The sequence below is a fragment of the Bos javanicus genome, chromosome 21, assembly GCF_032452875.1.
Source record: "Bos javanicus breed banteng chromosome 21, ARS-OSU_banteng_1.0, whole genome shotgun sequence".
Classification (NCBI taxonomy): Eukaryota; Metazoa; Chordata; class Mammalia; order Artiodactyla; family Bovidae; genus Bos; species Bos javanicus.
The window spans coordinates 33,211,376-33,232,216 of NC_083888.1; the positions used below are offsets into that span (position 1 = coordinate 33,211,376).

At 45.6% G+C, this 20,841-nt stretch overlaps 1 protein-coding gene across 5 annotated transcripts; it reads left to right on the forward strand.

The window, feature by feature from the left end:
- The first annotated feature begins 13,063 nt into the window (after positions 1–13,063).
- Positions 13,064–19,171, forward strand: FAM219B (family with sequence similarity 219 member B). Of its 5 annotated transcripts, none has more exons than XR_009732117.1 (6): positions 13,064–13,461; positions 13,670–13,757; positions 14,438–14,515; positions 14,626–14,835; positions 14,952–15,000; positions 16,811–16,827. XR_009732117.1 is itself a non-coding variant. In XM_061394818.1 (5 exons), the coding sequence occupies exons 1-5, from the start codon at positions 13,266–13,268 to the stop codon at positions 16,970–16,972; spliced, it is 573 nt and encodes a 190-aa protein (XP_061250802.1). In that variant the 5' UTR covers positions 13,206–13,265; the 3' UTR covers positions 16,973–19,171. The 5 variants fall into 5 exon arrangements, 3 of the variants coding, with proteins under 3 accessions (XP_061250803.1, XP_061250802.1, XP_061250801.1); XR_009732116.1 differs by having other exon boundaries at positions 13,065–13,461; positions 16,808–16,846; XM_061394818.1 differs by lacking the exon at positions 14,626–14,835 and having other exon boundaries at positions 13,206–13,461; positions 16,811–19,171.
- The last annotated feature ends 1,670 nt before the right edge of the window (positions 19,172–20,841 follow it).

Below are 20,841 nucleotides of genomic sequence, written 5' to 3' on the forward strand. Positions count from 1 at the left end.
AGATTTGGAGGCTTTCTGCTTAAAGAACTGAGTAAATGGTTTTCCTTCTTGAGAGAATAAAATACACAATCCTGTCTTACTTTGTTGTTGTTGTTTAGTCACTCAGTTGTGTCCGACTTTCTTGTGCCACCATGGACTGTGGTTCGCCAGGCTCCTCTGTCCATGGGATTTCCTAGGCCAGAATACTGGAGTGGGTTGCCATTTCCTTCTCCAGGTATCTTCCTGACCCAGGGGTCAAACCTGAGTGTCCTGCATCGGCAGGCAGATTCTTTACCACTGAGCCACCAGGGAAGCTTTGTCTTACTTTAGATGCCATAATACTGGAAGCCAGCTGCTGGGTAAAGAGGTTCTAGGTTTGAGTGAGTTCTAGTACAGCCAGTTTGACTGCTTCATCAGGTGAACTGGATTAATATTAGGTTGAAATTTTGATGTCTTCTCTCTCTTTTTTTTTTTTTTTTTTGATGTCTTCTCTCCTAAAGCCATGTAAGGAAGTGTTAGTAAAATCCGTTTTGGGGAACTTCCCTCGTGGTCTAGCGGTTAAGACTCTGTGCTTCCACTGCAGGGGGCACAGATTCAATCTCTGGTCTCCTCAGTCAAGGAACTAAGATCCTGCATGCTGTGCAGTGCAGCCGAAAAGAAGGAAAAAAGTAAAATCAGTTTTGATAAGGCTTAATACAAATGACCTTTTATGAAAGGCTGATTCCCTACAAGAAAGATCCTTCTTTCCCCCTTTTTTTAAGAAGTAGAGATGTGAAATAAATTAACTATTTATGGTTGTCTTCTTTTAGATGGTGCTAGAATAGGAGAGAGACAACTTGATGACAGGTAGAGCTTCTATCCTAACAGAATGGGATCTTTAGCTTTTTCTTTCCCTACTTTCTGTTTTGAGAATTTTCAAAGCAGTTAATGGTTTGCTACATTTGTTTTGTTCTAGTTTATGTACACTTTTCCCTCAGTCATTTAAAAGTGAGTTGCAGACATGACACTTTAACCCTGAATACTTAAGCAACATCTAAGAGAAATTTCTCTGAAGGAGCTCAGCCCTGGGATTTCTTTGGAAGGAACGATGCTAAAGCTGAAACTCCAGTACTTTGGCCACCTCATGCGAAGAGTTGACTCATTTGAAAAGACTCTGATGCTGGGAGGGATTGGGGGCAGAAGGAGAAGGGGACGACAGAGGATGAGATGGCTGGATGGCATCACTGACTCGATGGACGTTGAGTCTGAATGAACTCCGGGAGTTGGTGATGGACAGGGAGGCCTGGCGTGCTGCGATTCATGGGGTTGCAAAGAGTCGGACACGACTGAGCAACTGAACTGAAAGATTTCTCCTAAGTAACCACAGTACCATTAATATGCTTCAAGAACTTTGGCATAAAATACATACAATTCATTTTTCTGAAGAGTCCAGGCCAGTTGGAGTAGAATAATGTCCTGCATCTGCATCTTACTGGGTGTTCATTAAAATCTAGTTAAACTTCCCTAGTGGTCCAGTGGTTAAGAATCTACCTTGTAATCAGTGCAAGGGACGTGGGTTCAATACCTGGTTGGGGAGTAAAGATCCAGCACGACATGGAGCAACTAAACTAAGCTGAGCCCCATGGACTCCTGGGCCACAGCGAAAGATCCCGCATGACAGCAAAAGATGCCACGTGCTGCTACTAAGACCCGATGCAGCCAATTAAATATTTTTATTTTTTAAATCCAGTTAAACATTTTTGACAAGAATACAGTAGTATCCCCCACCCCACCCTTTCTATGCAGTTTTGCTTTCTGCAGTTTGTTACTCGTCAACCACAGCCTGAAAATATTAAATGGAACATTTCATAAATAACATAAGTTTTAAATTGAACTCTGCTCTGAGTAGTGTGATGAAATCTCTCACCTTCCCTCTCCATCCCATTAGTCACTTAGAAGCTGTCTTAGTTGTCAGATTGATGGTCATGGTATCATGGTACCTGTGTTCAAGAAATTTTACTTATAATAATATCACCAAAGTGCAAGAGTAGTAATACTGCCAATTTGCATATGTCAAAGAGAACCTATAAAGTGCTTCCTTTTAAGGAAAGAAAAAAACGTCCTGTGCTGAGGTAGCTAAGAGCTAGACAAAGAACTCTTCAATCCGTGATACTGTGAAGAAAGAAAAAAATTGTGTGCTAGTTTTGCTGTTGAACCTCAAACTGCGAAAGTTTAAGCCACAGTGAGAAATTAGTGCTTAGTTAAAATGGAAAAGGCATTAAATTAGTACAATAAAATATTTTAAGGGAGACGGAGACCATGTTCACATAACTTATAGTATATTGTCATTGTTACTATGGCTAATTTATAAATTAAACTTTATCATAGGTATGTATAGGAAGAAACAGTTTTTACAGGGTTTGGTACTATCTGCAGTTTCAGGCATCCACTAGGGGTCCTGGAATGAATCCACCCATGGATAAGGGAGTACTATATAGATGATGTGGAATTCCAATTGTATCCCCTCAAGAAGGATATTATGTTTGTATGTCCTAGCGGTTTTTTTTTTTAAATTACATTTACCCATCAGCTGATGGAAGGTAACACAATGTAGCAATAGGGTGGGTTTGTATTCAGACTTAATGTTCAAATCTGATTCTACTGTATAGCAGTTATATGACTATGGATAAGTTACGGATAAGCACCTTCCTGTGCTTCTGTTTTATGATCTGAAAATGGGAGCAACTTTGCAGGCTTATAAGGGAAGTTTAGTAAGATTAGGTCTTATTACAGTCATTTTTATAATCATAGTACTTCGGTAAATGGTTTAAGCCTAGCCATCCCTTAGTTTTGCTAGCTACCACTGCAGTTTCTCCTGTTTCTCAGATGCCAGAGCGCTTGTCCTTAGCAGCAAGTGGAGTCCATCTTTGTGTTTTGAAAAGGCAAGTTCATTTGGCCCAATTGCACATCATTTTCCTACGTTTGGAAAGTTTGTTCAGAACAGAAGTGATGACGATTCTGTGCCAGCCTTGGCTCTCCACAGTGGTGCTCATGCTTTTATTTATGACTAGCTTTCTGCCCAGCATTTTAATTCTGAAAGTATCATGTTAGTGGAACTTCCCTGGTAGTCTGGTAGCTAAGCTTCTGAGCTCCCAATTCAGGGGGTCCGGGTTTGATCCCTGGTCAGGGAACTAGACCCCATATGCAACTAACAGTTTGCACACTGCAACTAAAGATCCAGCATGCCACAACGAATATTAAAGATCCTGTGTGCTGCAACTAAGAACCAGTGCAGCCAAATAAATCAATAAATGTTTTTAAGAAAACAAGCAGTGTCCCTGGTCATCCGCTAGTTTTAAGAATCCGTCTTGCAACCCAGGGGACACAAGTTCAATCTCAGGTCCAGAAGGACCCCCCGTGCTGTGGGGCAGCTGGGCCTGTGTGCCACAGCTATTGAGCCCCACGCTCTGGAGCCCACAGGCTGCAGCTGCTGAGCCCTTGTGCTGCAACTACTGAAGACCATGTGCCCTAGAGCCTGTGCTCTACTGCAAGAGAAGCCACCACAATAAGCCCATGTGCTACAGCTAGAGGGTAGCCTCTGATCTCTGCAAATAGAGAAAACCTGCACACAGCAACGAAGACCCAGTGCAGCCAAAAAAAAAAAAAAGTATGTTAGAGCAAGTATTAAGCTCTGGAAGTAGATTCTAAAAATTTGGAGAATGTTATTTGTATCAGTGTGCTAGGGCTGCCAAATCAATATCACAGGCTTAACAGAAGTTTGGGAGAAGGCAATGGCACACCACTCCAGTACTCTTGCCTGGAAAATCCCATGGATGGAGGAGCCTGGAAGGCTGCAATCCATGGGGTCACTGAGGGTCAGACACGACTGACCAACTTCACTTTCACTTTCATGCATTGGAGAAGGAAATGGCAACCCACTCCAGTGTTCTTGCCTGGAGAATCCCAGGGACGGGGGAGCCTGGTGGGCTGCCATCTATGGGGTTGCACAGAGTCGGACACAACTGAAGTGACTTAGCAGCAACAGAAGTTTGGGAGTTCCTGGTGGTCTAGTGGTTGAGATTCAGCACTTTCACTGCTGTGACCCAGGTTCAGTCCCTGGTTGGGAAACAGATCCCATAAGCTGCGTGGCTGAAAAACAAAAACAAAATATATTTTCTCACAGTTCTGGAGGCTGGAATTCCAAGATCAAGGTGCCATTAGTGTTGGTTTCTGATGAGTTCCATCTGCCTGGCTTGCAGATAGCTGCCTTCTCTCAGGGTCCTCAAAAGCCCTTTTTCTTTGTGTGTATACATTGGTGTCTGTCTTTTTTAACCATGCTGTGCAGCATGCAAGATCTTCGTTCTCCGACTAGGGATTGAACCCATACTCCCTTCAATGGAAACAGAGTCCTAACCACTAGACTGCTAGCGAATTCCCTGTTATATTCCCATTATATTTCTTATAATGACATCAGGACTACAGCTCAACCCATAGGACCTCACTTAACCTTAATCACCCCCCTTTTAAGCTGTAGCTCCAAAATAAAGGCACCCTAGGGTTTAGGGCTTCAACATACAAATTTGGGTGGGTGGGGGCACAATTCAGTCCATAACATTAAAGACATACATCTGACCGATATAAAAAGAGGTCAGGCTTTTGAGGCAGATAAGGATTCAATTCTTACCTATAAACTTTGTGGCCTGTTCAAGTCAGTCAGTCCCTGCAGCCTCACTCCTTATACATATGTGAAGTAGGTATGGCGGTACCATATGAGGATGCTATGAGGATTGGCAAATACCTTCCCTAGAGGGAGATGACATGCATTAATGTGGGGATTAAGGTGAGGCTGGTGACCTGAAAACCCAGAAAGACCTGCAGATTCATAGGCTCCATCCGTCACTTACCTGTGCTCCACCAATAGTAGGCCTTTTATCAAAGGTCTACTATTTAACCTTTATCGAAGGTTAAAGTCTGAAACCTGCTGAGATAAGAAAAAAGCCTCAGAAAGAAGTAGCAGGATAAAAAGATCACCCCTGATGAATACAGATGCAAAAATCCTCAACGAAATAGTAGGAAACAATTCAACAATATATTGAAAAGATCATACAACATTATCAAGTGGGATTTATTTCAGGAATACAAAGATGGTTCAATATCCACAAATCAATGAACATGATACAGTAAATTCCCCACATATGAACATTGAAGTTGCACACTTTCAAAGATGTGAACATGCAGTCGCATGTCCAATCAGTAAATTACTTCATGTGTCTGGCATACTTTTTAAGGTACTGTACTGTAAGATTTAAAATGCTTTGTGTGTGTGTTCTTATGTATTATTTGTGTGAAAAGTATTATAAACCTAGGTAGCAGTCCACAACCTTTTGGACACCAGGGACCAGTTTTATGGAAGATAATTTTTTCATGAACTGGGAGTGGAGGGGTGGTTTGGGAATGATTCAGGTGCATTACATTTATTGTGTACTTTATTTCCGTTATTACATCAGCTCCACCTCAGATCATCAAGCATTAGATCCTGGAGATTGGAGACCCCTGTATTACAGTACAGTATTATATAGCTAATTGTGCTAGGTGGGGACCTAGGCTAACTTTGTTGAACTTAAGAACAGATTGGACTTACAAAAGCATTCTCAGAACAGAATTTGTTCACATATAGGGGACTTATTGTACATCACATTAACATAATAAAGGATGAAAACTGCATGATCATGTATAGATGCAGAAAAATCATAGGACAAAATTCAACATCCCCCCCCCCGAAAATTTCAACATACACCTATGATTAAAAAACAAAAATAACTAAGTGGGTATAGAAGAAATGTACCTCAAATGTAATAAAGGCCATGTATGATAAGTTCACAGTTAATATCATATCCAATAATGAAAGCTAAAAGCTTTCTTCTAATATCAGGAACAAGACAATGAAGAAAGGTAAAAAAGTAGCAGGATACAAAATCAATATACAAAATCTTGTATCAGTTCAGTTCAGTTGCTCAGTCATGTCTGACTCTTTGTGACCCCATGGACTGGAGCACACAGTGCTTCCCTGTCCTTCACTATCTCCCCGAGTTTATTCAAACTCATGTCCATCAAGTCAGTGATGCCATCCAACCATCTCATCCTCTGTCATCCCCTTCTCCTGCCTTCAATCTTTCCCAGCATCAGGGTCTTTTCAAATGAGTCAGTTCTTCGCATCAGGTGGCCAAAATACTGGAGCTTCAGGTCCCGAATCAGTCCCTCCAAAGAATATTCAGGATTGATTTCCTTTAGGATTTACTGGTTTGATCTCCTTGAAGTCCAAGGGACTCTCAAGAGTCTTCTCCAATATCACAGTTCAAAAGCATTACTTCGGCACTCAGCCTTCTTTATGGTCTAACTCTCACATCCATACATAACTACTGGAAAAAACATAGCTTTGAGTAGACAGACCTTTGTAAGCAAAGTAATGTCTCTGCTTTTTAATGTGCCATCTAGGTTGGTCATAGCTTTTCTTCCAAGGAGCAAGTATCTTTTAATTTCATGGCTGCAGTCACCATCTGCAGTGATTCTGGAACCCAAGAAAATAAAGTCTGTCACTGTTTCCATTGTTTCCCCATCTGTTTGCCATGTAGTGATGGGACCGAATGCCATGATTTTCATTTTCTGAATGTTGAGTTTTAAGCCAGCTTTTTCACTTTCCTCTTTCACTTTCATCAAGAGGCTCTTAGTTCCTCTTCGCTTTCTGCCATAAGGGTGATATCATCTGCACGAGAAAAAAACTTTTGTATACAAAATACAAAAAAAAAACAACAACCAACTATCAGAGAAATTAAGAAAACAATCTCATGTACAACTGCATCAAAGAGAATAAAATCCTAGAAATAAATTCAATCAAGGAGGTAAAAGACCTGTACACTGAAAACAAAGATGTTGATTAAAGAATTTGAATAAGACAAAAATAAATGGAAATATATTCCATGTTCATGGATTGAAAGAATTAATATTGTAAAATGTCATAATACCCAAAGCAATCTACAGATTCAATTCTATCCCTATCAAAATTACAATGGCATTTTTCACAGAAAAGAACAAAGAGTTCTAAAATTTGTGTGGAACCACAAAAGACGCCAAACAGCAAAAGCAATCTTGAGAAAGAAGAACAAAGCTGGAGACGTCATGTGCCTTGATTTCAACTATATTACAAGGCTGCTGCTGCTACCGCTGCTAAGTCGCTTCAGTTGTGTCTGACTCTGTGCGACCCCATAGGTGGCAGCCCACCAGGCTCCACCATCCCTGGGATTCTCCAGGCAAGAACACTGGAGTGGGTTGCCATTTCCTTTTCCATATTACAAGGCTATAATAATCAAAACAGAATGGTATTGGTAAACCAACCAGACACAGATCAATGGGACAGAATACAGAGCCCAGAAACAAACCCACACATGTATGGTCAACTAATTTACAACAAAGAAGGCAAGAATATGCAATGGAGAAAGGAAAATCTCTTCAGTAAACGGTTTTGAGAAAACTGAACAACCACACCCAGAAAAATAAAACGTGACTATCTTCCATTATACACAAAAATTAACTAAAATTTGATCAAAGAGTTAAATGTAAGACCTGAAACCATAAAACTCCTAGGAGAAATCATAGGTGGTAAGCGCCTTGACATTCACTTTGGTGATGATTTTTTTATTTAATACCAAAAACAAAGGCAACAAAAACCAATATAAACAAGTGGGATTACATCAAACTAAAAGCTTCTACATAGCAACAGAAACCAACAAAATTAAAAGGCAACCTACTGAATGAAAAGATCTTCACGACCCAGATAATCGTGATGGTGTGATCACTCACCTAGAGCCAGATATCCTGGAATGTGAAATCAGGTGGGCCTTAGGAAGCATCACACAAACAAAGCTAGTGGAGGTGATGGAATTCCAGTTGAGCTATTTCAAATCCTGAAAGATGATGCTGTGAAAGTGCTACACTCAATATGCCAGCAAATTTGGAAAACTCAGCAGTGGCCACAGGACTGGAAAAGGTCAGTTTTCATTCCAATCCCAAAGAAGGGCAATGCCAAAGAATGCTCAAACTACCGCACAATTGTACTCATCTCACACACTAGTAAAGTAATGCTCAAAATTCTCCAAGCCAGGCTTCAGAAATATGTGAACTGTGAACTTCTAGATGTTCAAGCTGGTTTTAGAAAAGGCAGAGGAACCAGAGATCAAATTGCCAACATCCGCTGCATCATCGAAAAAGCAAGAGAGTTCCAGAAAAACATCTATTTCTGCTTTATTGACTATGCCAAAGCCTTTGACTGTGTGCATCACAATAAACTGTGGAAAATTCTTCAAGAGATGGGAATACCAGACCACCTGATCTGCCTCTTGAGAAATCTGTATGCAGGTCAGGAAGCAACAGTTAGAACTGGACATGGAACAACAGACTGGTTCCAAATAGGAAAAGGAGTACGTCAAGGCTATATATTATCACCCTGCTTATTTAACTTCTATGCAGAGTACATCATGAGAAATGCTGGACTGGAAGAAACACAAGCTGGAATCAAGATTGCTGGGAGAGAAATATCAATAACCTCAGATATGCAGATGACACCACCCTTATGGCAGAAAGTGTAGAGGAACTCAAAAGCCTCTTGATGAAAGTGGAAGTGGAGAGTGAAAAGTTGGCTTAAAGCTCAACATTCAGAAAACGAAGATCATGACATCTGGTCCCATCACTTCATGGGAAATAGATGGGGAAACAGTGGAAACAGGGTCAGACTTTATTTTTCTGGGCTCCAAAATCACCGCAGATGGGGACTGCAGCCATGAAATTAAAAGACGCTTACTCCTTGGAAGGAAAGTTATGACCAACCTAGATAGCATATTCAAAAGCAGAGACATTACTTTGCCAACAAAGGTTCATCTAGTCAAGGCTATGGTTTTTCCAGTGGTCATGTATGGATGTGAGAGTTGAACTGTGAAGAAGGCTGAGTGCCGAAGAATTGATGCTTTTGAGCTGTGGTGTTGGAGAATACTCTTGAGAGTCCCATGGACTGCAAGGAGATCCAACCAGTCCATTCTGAAGGAGATCAGCCCTGGGATTTCTTTGGAGGGAATGATGCTGAAGCTGAAACTCCAGTACTTTGGCCACCTCATGCGAAGAGTTGATTCATTAGAAAAGACTCTGATGCTAGGAGGGATTGGGGGCAGGAGGAGAAGGGGACGACAGAGGATGAGATGGCTGGATGGCATCACTGACTCAATGGATGTGAGTCTGAGTGAACTCCGGGAGTTGGTGATGGACAGGGAGGCCTGGCGTGCTGCGATTCACGGGGTCACAAAGAGTCGGACACGACTGAGCGACTGAACTGAACTGAACTGAAGATGCTAAAATAATAGATCTTAGAAGTCTTAATCATAAGAAAAAAGAGACAAAATATAGCTAGACTAATTGTGGTTATCACAATGTATACAATGTATACACATTGTATACATTCACAATGTGTACAGATTCAGATCAGATCAGTCGCTCAGTCGGTTGGACTCTTTGTGACCCCATGAATCGCAGCACGCCAGGCCTCCCTGTCCATCACCAACTCCCGGAGTTCACTCAGACTCACATCCATCGAGTCAGTGATGCCATCCAGCCGTCTCATCCTCTGTCGTCCCCTTCTCCTCTTGCCCCCAATCCCTCCCAGTATCAGAGTCTTTTCCAGTGAGTCAACTCTTCGCATGAAGTGGCCAAAGTACTGGAGTTTCAGCTTCAGCATCATTCCTTCCAAAGAAATCCCAGGGCTGATCTCCTTCAGAATGGACTGGTTGGATCTCCTTGCAGTTCAAGGGACTCTCAAGAATCTTCTCCAACACCACAGTTCAAAAGCATCAATTCTTCAGCGCTTAGCCTTCTTCACAGTCCAACTCTCACATCCATACATGACCACTGGAAAAACCATAGCCTTGACTAGACGGACCTTTGTTGACAAAGTAATGTCTCTGCTTTTGAATATGCTATCTAGGTTGGTCATAACTTTCCTTCCAAGGAGTAAGCGTCTTTTAATTTCATGGCTGCAGTCCCCATCTGCGGTGATTTTGGAGCCCAGAAAAATAAAGTCTGACCCTGTTTCCACTGTTTCCCCATCTATTTCCCATGAAGTGATGGGACCAGATGTCATGATCTTCGTTTTCTGAATGTTGAGCTTTAAGCCAACTTTTTCACTCTCCACTTTCATCAAGAGGCTTTTGAGTTCCTCTACACTTTCTGCCATAAGGGTGGTGTCATCTGCATACCTGAGGTTATTGATATTTCTCCCGGCAATCTTGATTCCAGCTTGTGTTTCTTCCAGTCCAGCGTTTCTCATGATGTACTCTACATATAAGTTAAATAAACAAGTGACAATATACAGCCTTGACGAACTCCTTTTCCTATTTGGAACCAGTCTGTTGTTCCATGTCCAGTTCTAACTCTTGCTTCTTGACCTGCATACAAATTTCTCAAGAGGCAGATCAGGTGGTCTGGTATTCCCATCTCTTGAAGAATTTTCCACAGTTTATTGTGATGCACACAGTCAAAGGCTTTGGCATAGTCAATAAAGCAGAAATAGATGCTTTGCTTTTCTGGAACTCTCTTGCTTTTTCAATGATCCAGCGGATACTGGCAATTTAAAAGTCATTATTTTGTACACCTGAAATCAACACAGTGTTAGAGGTCAATTATACCTCAATAAAAAATAAATTCACCACTGTCTCCCATTCTTTTCTATACCTAATCCCAGATTCTTGTTTAGATGAGGGAATTAAATTTTACTGGACAGCAGAACTAGTATTCTCAACTGATCATAAAGATTCATCTGTTCCAGGACCAGAAAACTTGGGCGATGGGTAGGATTCCCATGATTTGGAGTCAAAAATAAAGAATGTGACTTGGGCTTAACTTAGTGGTACTGTTCATACTCCAGAGCCCCCTGTGGACTCCATCTAAGACCATCTCTTTGCTTCACAATTAAAACTTCTATAAATATTAAAAAAAAAAACAAACAAACGTAAATGTGACTGCTCCATGGGGGCATGAATGAGGGTAGGAGTCTTAACTCTGAGTAGCCAGGAATCTCCCCCAACCCACAACAAAGAATAAAAGTAAGAAGACTGAGAATCAGAGACTAAGAGGTACTTTTTTTGTCCTGTTCATCATTAGATCTTCATAGCACCTGACATATAGATGAATAAAGCTTTGCTGACGGAAGAATTACAGATCTCCAGTCCTGCAGGGAAGCCAGCATAGACATTGTAGGTTAGAGTCTGAGCAGCTGGGGTGAGGAAGACAGGCTTTGTGCCCTGTGTGCTGCAGCCGTTCTTGCCCTGGAGACTTACCCCCTTACAACCTAGGTTTTAATCTTTGCTATTCGCTTTGGGCAATGGGAAGTTATTCATTTTTCTTAGGTTCCTAGTGAATACAATACCTTAAGCGGAAAAAGTGAACTGCCACACCCAGATCAAGGCAGTTGGGTAATCACAATTTCTTCATAATAAAATGAATTTAGACTATATAATCTCCAAGATTCCTGCCAGCCCCAAAGTTCTATGATTAAATTGACTAAAAGTTAAGAAGGGAAATAGGACATTCATTCAACAAATATGTAGTACTATGACTTTGTGCTGAAAACAAGGGATAAAAATATCATTAAGGTGGTCTGTCCTGGAAGCATGTAAAGCCAACTGAGAAAACAAAACCCTAAATCCTTAAAACACTGTGTAAGCTTCATGAGGTAACATTTCTTGAGCACTTACTATATGCTAATACCGTCCCAAGCACTTTACAATTTAACCTCATAATTCTATTAGATAGGTACTATTATTATCCCATTCCTCAGTTAAAAAAACTGAGACGTAAAGAGTTAACTAACTTACCAATAAATGGCAGAGCAAGTTATCTGTATTCAGGGCCCATATTCAACCACATGGCAATTAGCTGGATTGCCAGGATAGGAGACCCAGGAGTGTCATGGATGAGAGCACTCAGACTCTTTCCCTACAAGTTCCTAGAGATTTTGTGACATCAAGAGGGTTTTGATCACATTTTCTTTGGCCCCTTGGTAGGTCTCCATCAACTTAACAAGACAACTATGAGAAAAACCATCTCTTCAGAGTCCACAGAGAGCTGGGTTCAAATTCTAGGTTTACCGCTTTACTGGTGAACTTGACCAAATCTAATTCTCATTTGCTTAATGGGAGTAACAGTGCTTCACTGGGAGGTCAGGAGGATTAAATATTAAGTCAAACCATATGAAATGATTGTTTCTGGAGGTTAAAAACAGCGGTGGAATCTACCAAAATAGTTAACTTTCCTTTGTGCTTCTCCTAGCCCATCTAGGGCACTCTCCCGCTCCACTCTTTGGGTGGCCCTGGGGATTCGTAAGTTGCACACTGTTGACTTACCCTGTGAAAGCTAGTAAATTAGCCTTGGGACAGCCTCATGAGATTTGGCAATTACTACAAGGATCTAGAGCTACTTTCCAGCCAGCCAAAAGCCCTTGGGGACCAGAGACGTCAAGAGCCATGACAGTCCTGTGCCCCGACACAAACTCAGCGCACTTTCGGTTTTCTTCCCAAGTCCTGTTTTGTCCTTGTTTATCGCTATAAGACAGGTACTGATGTTGGTTGCATTTTGAAACGTGGAAACTGAGGCTTAGGGTCAGGCCTCATCCAAGGTCTCGGGCATTGCGCAGTGCTGGCAATAACGAGGGTTTGGTGTTATATCTATCAGCCAAGGAACTGCCTCTAGTTGTGTAACCTCCACAAGGTCCTTGAACCTTTCCGACCTGTTTCATCTTCTGGAGAAGGGCGTTATTAACTCCCTTTCTCCTACCGCTCGCTTTCCGATTCAATCCAGCCTCTCTCTCGCCCGCCCTTGGGGTGCTCCGGCTGTGGCGAGAGGACCACTGCGGAGACACTGCGGTGAGAGCGCAGGCATCAGGGCTTTGAGTGTGCGGGCGCACACCCGCAGCTCCACGGAAATACTGATATTTACTTTCGACCAGAGACAGAACTTGGCTTGACATCACCAGTTTCAGGCCGACTGCGAGAGGCGAGCCAGTGCCAGAACGGAGGAACTGAAACAACCCAACCCCCGGAAAGGCGGAACAGTTGAGCCAATCACACAGCAGGAGGGGCCAGAAAGCTCGGGTGGGCACGGCCCACGCCTGCGCGCCGCCATCTTGCTCCAGGAGGGACCGCCTCCCTCCCGTCTGGCGGCTGGTTAGCCAGAAGGCGGGGCTTCGCGACTCGGCGGGGCGTGGCCAGGCGATGGCGACCGCGGATCCCGATGGGCATGCTGCGCCCTCTATCCCGGGACCCCGGCCCAGCGGGACGGGAGCTGCGGGGCTGCCCTCCGGGCGAAGCGGCATTGGAGCCCCCCGGTTGGGAGAGCGGATCCCGGCGGCTGTGGAGAAGCGGGGCCCGTACATGGTGGCGCGTGCGCCTTCCATTCAGGCCAAGCTGAGTGAGTGCGGCCCGATGAGGGAGGGGTCTCTGCTTGGGCGGGCTGCCGCGTTCCCGGGCTGGCTCCGGAGCGCCGCTGGGGCGACCCCGGAGGGGCAACTGCAGCCCGCTCCCGCACCAGAAAATCTGTTCGGAGAGCGGGCTCCTGGCGTTTGGGGGACACGGCGGAATAGGGATGAGCCCGCTGATCTGGGCCCTTTGACTTCCAGAGAAGCACCGGGACCTGGCCAAGGCGGTTCTGCGGAGAAAAGGCATGCTGGGGGCCGCGCCGAACCGCCCCGACTCTTCAGGGAAAAGGTCTCAGCAGGCGCCACCTCCTCTGTGCAAGCGTTTTCACAGTAGGCCCTAGTGCTCAGGCTGGGAGACCGAGTACCCACGTTTAAAGCCGAGCCAGTCATTCCCCTGACGCCGGCCTGTCGGATTCACTGTTTAAAAATGGAAAGAGGAACGACCTTTTCTTTGCTTTCCAGGATGTGATGGTGTCGAGGAAAGAGCCTTGCTATGAGTTTTGTCAGTTCGTAGGGTCAATCACTGTCTATATTAGGGAGGAGCGTAGTGGCTGGGGTCCCCAGGAGTGAGGATGGAGAGCAGTGTGGGAACAGCTAGGACTGTGATTTTTCCTTAATAGAACGGTAAGCACTGAGGGCTGGATCGGACCTTCACCAGGGCTTGAGCTAAAGCAGGTGAAGGAATTTGCCTAAGGACTTTGATTTTTCTGTCCTCAGGTTAAAAGGTGGGGAGATCGGGCTTTTCCTGATTCTTAGAAGAGGAGGTGTGCTTATCCTCAGAAGCAGCAGGGAGAGCGGTGTGGGGAAGTGCATGGATACATGGCAGGCAGTGGTGGCTGTCCAGGTAGAAGATAGTCAGGAGTAGTGCAGTCAGTTTTTTTGTTTTCCCCATAAGGGTGAGGACTCTGGCTTTCCTTCTGAAATGCTGGCACTGCATCTATGCTTGGTCTCTCCCCCATCTCCCCTCAGGTCAGTGAAGTTTAACAAGGGCTACACTGCTCTTAGTCAGAGTCCAGATGAAAACCTGGTGTCCCTCGACTCTGACAGGTAAGTGCTGTCCTTGGAAATACCCCTTGGGGAGTGCCTTGGATAAAAATTGCAGACAACTTGCTTTGCTTTTTCCCTGTCTCTTCCAAGACCTTTTGTGCATGTTCCAGGGCTGCTGCTTCAGAGCACTGTCTCTTCCGGGATGGCTTGCTTAGAGGACTCATAGGTGACCTTGCTGCTCTTGGATGTGAAGCACCAACCTTGTCTGGGGGAGTCATCCTGTCCTATTATGTCTGCATTATTAGTGACAGTGACTCTCCCTGCTGGAGCCAAGAAGGAGCCATTGATACTCATGGCAGATTATGGGTTTGAGTTCTGTGGTGTGTGGTCTTTGCTTCACAAGTCCTCCAGACCCCCTTACATGTTGTGCACCTTGCCGCTTGCAGCTGTGCTCCGCAGGCATCTCCCTGAACTGACTGTCTTCCTCTTGTCCTAGTGATGGAGAGCTGGAATCCAGATACTCCTCCGGGTATTCCTCTGCAGAGGCAAGTCCAGAGCACCTTTCTGTGGCGGGGCCAGGCTGCAGGCAGTGTCATAGCCACTGCGAAACGCTTGTCTGGTTCCTGCTATATGCATGGCACTGTACCAGACTTCCCATGTGTTCTCCAGTCTTCTACTCTACCCTGTTCCCCTAGCAGAAGTTTAGGTGTCTGAAGAGGACTGTTGAAAGTCCAGGAGACTATGTGTGTGCTGCATGCTAAGTCTCTTTGTGTCTGACTCTTTGCGACCCTATGGATTATAGCCCACCGGGCTCGTCTGTCTGTGGGATTCTCCAGGCAAGAATACTGCAGTGGGTTGCCATGCCCTCCTCCAGTGGATCTTCCCGACCCAGGGAGTGAACCAGAGTCTCTTATGTCTCCTGCATTGGCAGGCAGGTTCTTTACCACTAGTGTCACCGAGGAGGCCCGCAGGAGACTACAGAACTTTTTTTTTTGGCATATAGGATTTTCATTCCCCAACTAGGGATCAAACTCACACCCCCTGCATTGGAAGTGTAGAGTCTTAACCATTGGACTGACCACCAGGGAAATCCCCAGAGACTCTTAGGGCTGGAAATGACCTCACAAGTCTAAACCAGGCCACCACTTAGAAAAGGAATCCTCTTGATAAATCCCAGCTAAATGCTTATTTGAATGCTTCTTGTAATTGGGTACTACCTCCAAGAAACCTTGCTGCCTGTCTTCCCCTGCAACACACACAATTCAGGTAGCTCATAGAGACGTCTTCCTTGTTAATTGGAAAAGTCTCCTGCAGCTTGGACTTAGTGGTCTTAGTCCTGTCTCCAGTGACAGAGTAATTTTACTCTGCCTCCTTTTGATCATCTTTTACCTGAGATCAGCATTCCTGTCCCTCCCCTTTCCATCCTCAAGCTTGCTTACTTCCAGGCCAGACAAATTCTGTTCCTCCTTTGTTCCATCTGTGGGAACTGTGACTGAGATAGATACTCCTGGGCTGGCCTTTTGGACAAGTGACTGTCCCAGACTAAAACAGAGACCGAAGGTTCTGGCATCTGTGGCTTACTGCTTTTGACAGAGGTGAAGTGCTGGGGACCTGACTATATACCACTGGTATTTCTTCCTCATGTTCCTGGAAACCCTTGGCCACCCCGAGTTTCTGCCAGAGAATACAGTTTGCAAATTGTATCCTCCTTGAATATCTAGGTGCCTAAGATTGTTAGAACAAAGGAAAGAAAAATAAGCCAAGAGCCAGAGAAGTCCTACACTCCCCAGTCTCATTTGGAACTGGTGGAACTGGTGAAGGCAGGCTGACAGGTTCTACTTTGCAAGGAATGAGCTCTGTTGGCATCAAAGAGAAACACTGGCAGTGCAGAAGCAGCTGTTCCCCACCCTATTCTGCTCTAACCCATTTTCCTCCACCCGTCTACCCCATTGTACTGGTACCAATTGTTCCATAATCTTCACCTTCATAGGAACCAATCTGGGTTCACAGTGGTAATGGTCAGGGCTTGACTTTCAGACATAATCTCGAATCTCATATCACCTGCTTTGGGATTCTTGAGTGAGGGCAGCTTCCTTGGGGGCATGTAACAGTGCAGCCTGGACAGTCCTGGCTCAGGTCCCTGGATGTCCCCCAGCCCCTGCTGGGTGAGACAGGTAGGAAAAGGTTAGCACTTCTTCCTGTAGTCCAGGGATGTGCAGGCCTGGCCTGAGGGTGGAGCACGGACAGGAGGAAATGGACAGTAAGCTCCAGTGAGATGTGGGTCTGCTTTGGGGGCAGCAGTTATTTATGCCTTGTGGCCTGGCTTATAGTTCTCTCTTCTCATGTTCTTAGCAGGTGAACCAGGATGTGAGCCGGCAGCTGCTCCAGGACGGGTATCACTTGGATGAGATTCCAGATGATGAGGACTTGGACCTAATTCCTCCCAAGCCCATGACCTCAACATGCTCCTGCTGCTGGTGCTGTCTTGGGGCCTCTTCATCCTGTACTCTCCAGTAGACATAACCCTCTAGGACAGGTCTTGCTCACCATGCCTGCAGAGTCCTCTTGACCCTGCATTGGTCACAGAGTGCAGTGGGAACCTATTGCTGTCAACCCCAGGATCACTGGAGACACTGACCCTCTGGGAAAGGCAGTGACTGCAGTTACCCCAAACCTGGTGCTTCTCAGGCCAGAGGCCCCCATCTGGGTCATAGGGTGACAGGTGGAATTCTGCAGTTCTCTGCTGTTGGAGTAGCATTTGGAGAAACTGCTTTAATAAGGGCAGGAACACAGGAATTCTCTTTCTTATGCTGAGTGACAAAATTGGTGAAGAGAAACTTGCAGACTTCTTGATTGGTATTTGTCATGATGCCCTGTGGAGGGAAAAAGGGAGCTTTTGTGCCCAGGCTGTGCTGGCTGGTGTTGCATGGAGGCAGAAAATAGCACTTTATGGCTTGCAGCTGGGAGTCTGTGGAAAAAGAATTTAACTATTTGGGGCCAGTTCAGTTCAGGAAATTCCATATTCTCTTCTCTTCCAAGCTCCAAGATGGGTTACATGTTTGCCAGTTGTTCCTGTATGACTGTGGCAGAGAGTACGACAAGTTGCTTGATGGCACAGCCTGATCAAGGCTTCCAGAATCCTTGGAAGCTGAGCATTCCCAACTGGTCCATGTGTCTGTGTGAGCTTAGTAACTTGTTTAGTCCAACCCTAGTTAGAGAAAACTAACTCTACTCCACCGGGTAGACAAAATTTCTTTCCTTGGTTGCCATTCTTCACCTTGGTCTTAGCTAATATCTTCACCAGTCTTTGATCTAAGGTTGAATGAAGGTTCTGGAGCTGGCCACAGAAGCCTGCACTTTTTGGTTACCAGCAGAGGGAGCTGCAGGAGCAGTTAAGTGCCTTCCCATTTGGATTTTTTGTTGTTTTGTGAGATCTTGGAGAAGGCAATGGCACCCCACTCCAGTACTCTTGCCTGGAAAATCCCATGGACAGAGGAGCCTGGTAGGCTGCAGACCATGGGGTCGAGAAGAGTCGGACAGGACTGAGCGACTTCACTTTCACTTTTCCCTTTCATGCATTGGAGAAGGAAATGGCAACCCACTCCAGTGTTCTTGCCTGGAGAATCCCAGGGACGGGGAGCCTGGTGGGCTGCCGTCTATGGAGTCGCACAGAGTCGGACACGACTGAAGCGACTTAGCAGCAGCAGCAGCAGTGCCCCAACCAGGGAGGGGTGGAACTCAGGCCCCTGAAGTGGAAGTTCAGAATCCTAACCACTGGACTACCAGGGAATTCCCTCATTTGTTTAACATTTTACACTTGAGAAGCAGCAATGGTGAGATGTATACTGCACAGCTGTGTGGGCCCTGACATAGACTGACAGGATAAGGAGGAGGGACCTGTGGAAGCTCCCCAGCTATCCCTCCCAACCCAACCTAAGGAGATAATCTTGCCATTGCAGAGGGCCTCCCTCCACCCTAGTGAGAGCCATTCTGTTGCATCCAGATTCCTCTGACCACAGTGGATACTCAAGATTGGGCTTTACAGTCAGCCCCCAGTTTGAACATAGCAAGGACAGGCATAATCTCCCGTGACCCCTACTAGATTGCATCTCTTGCTGTACCAGGCCTCTGAAATTTTTCAGTGGTTCCTTTTTTTTTTTTTGCCTTACCTAGAACCAGATGGAGCTGAATGGGAGTGGACAGGGGTAGGGTAGTGAGGATTGAGGTGTGGTCCTGACTTGGGAACTTGCCCGGCCTCTTGCTTCATTTCACTGGGACAGAGTATTTGACAGCTGCTGGGGGTGAGGATGGCAGTGGGCCCCCAATACCAAGACCCTCCAATGGCTGTTGTTATAAAGCCACACTGGTGTATTGGCTACACCTCTCCCTGGAATGTTTCAGGGCTGGTTGACCCTGAGGGGGAGGCATTACCTTTGTAGAAAAAGTTGCAGAAACGTCATAGAGCAAGGCAGGGTAGAAATGGTCAATTGCTTGGGGCTAAGAAGCCATGGGCTAGAAAGTCACCAATAAAAGCACCAAGGTGTCTAGAACCAAACTGCCTTAATAAAAGAGTGCTGGGGTGGCGTGCAGGTGATGGCACTCGGGAGATGGCTTACCTCATGCATAGGAGCGGTACTGCGTGGCCTTTACAGAACTCTTGGCTTAGGCTTCTACAGCTTTGTAAGTTTGTAGAAATAAATACCGTCATTCTGTTGAGCTGTCTCTGTGTTGCAACAGGATTTTTAAGAAAAGCCTAGACCATGGCCGTTGCCCCTTCTGAATTCTGAAATGAAGAAGTAGCCTAACAGTTCTAACTGCGACCATTCTGCCAAGGGCCACCCCTCCTTTCTCCTGTTCCCAGGGGGTGCCATTTTCAGTCCTCATTGGAGACCACGGATGGAATCGTTTAGTCGCTAAGTCATGTCTGTTTTGTGACCCCATGGACTGTAGCCCACCAGGCTGCTCTGTCCATGGAATTTCCCAGGCAAGAACACTGGAGTGATTTGCCATTTCCTTCTCCAGGGGATCTTCCCAACCCAGGGATCGAACCCATGTCTCCTGCAGTGGCAGGTGCATTCTTTATCACTGAGCTACCTTATCACTTCTCTTTATGAGTTCCCTTTGGCAGACCCTTCTCAGGTTTTTTTGTTTTCGGTTTATGGGAGGTATTGTTTGCTTGATTTTTTTCAGCTGAAGAAAACTTATTGGAGGCAAAAAACCCCCAAAACAGATTGGCTAAAATTTTTTGTAGGTAGTTTCCTGGAATTCCATTGTACAGGTCTAATGTGGGCAATGGCCCAGAAAGATCCTTTTGTGTGAGACTAATCCCTTACCAACAGGAAGGAGCCACTAGCCTGGGTGTCTGCTTAGTCTGGGATGACAGGAGCTAAGACTGCCAGTCAGAAACCGCAGTGACAAAACACAGACCTATACAACCCCCTGCAGAGGGTGTCCCACCTCTAGAGGGTAAGCACAGGGAGAGTAGATGCCCGTGTAGGTTCTTCCTGCCATCGTAGGAAAAAAGGAACTAGGTTTCTCTTCACAACACAAGTTGGATTGTCCTGTCCTTCAGTCCCCACTTCTACAGTGACTGACTGTGCTCTAAAGAAGTGGTTGACAACCTTTCTCTGTGAAGGACCAGTGAGTACTTTTGGCTTTGCAGGCCATACAGTCTGGTGCACCGACTCAGCTTTGCCACTGTAGCCTGAAAGCAGCTGAATGGTATGCAAAGAAAGGGCGTGGCCAGATCCAGCCTGCTGATCTTAGTGGATGATCCCTGCTCTATGCTATGCTTAGTCACTCACTCATGTCTGACTTTGGGACCCCATGGACTGCAGCCAGATTCCTCTATCCATGGGGATTCTCCAGGCAATACTGGAGTGGGTTGTCATGCCCTCCTCCAAGAGATATTCCCAACCCAGGGATTGAACATTGCAGGCGGAGTTTTTACTGTCTGAGCCACTAGGGAAGCCCAAGAATACTGGAGTGGGTAGCCTATCCCTTCTTCAGGGGATCTTCCCAATCCAGGAATCGAACTGAGGTCCCCTGCATTATAGGTAGATTCTTTACCAGCTGAGCTACCAGGGAAGCCCAGCCCCTGCCCTCAGTTCAGTTCAGTCGCTCAGTCGTGTCTGACTCTGCGACCCCATGGACTGCAGCACACCAGGGTTCCCTGTCCATCACCAACTCCCAGAGCCTGATCCCCGCCCTAAAGCCAACTAAAACATTGGAGAAGAATCCTGCACTGACAGTTCCTTTCTTTAGACACACCTTCCACTGTCTGCAGGGCTAGAGGGCCTGAGGCCTGCCTGCAAGCTGCCGCTGAGGCTACAGCGGGCTGCCTGTCCCATAGACGCCTCTGCCTACCTCAGGAAGCTGAAACTGGA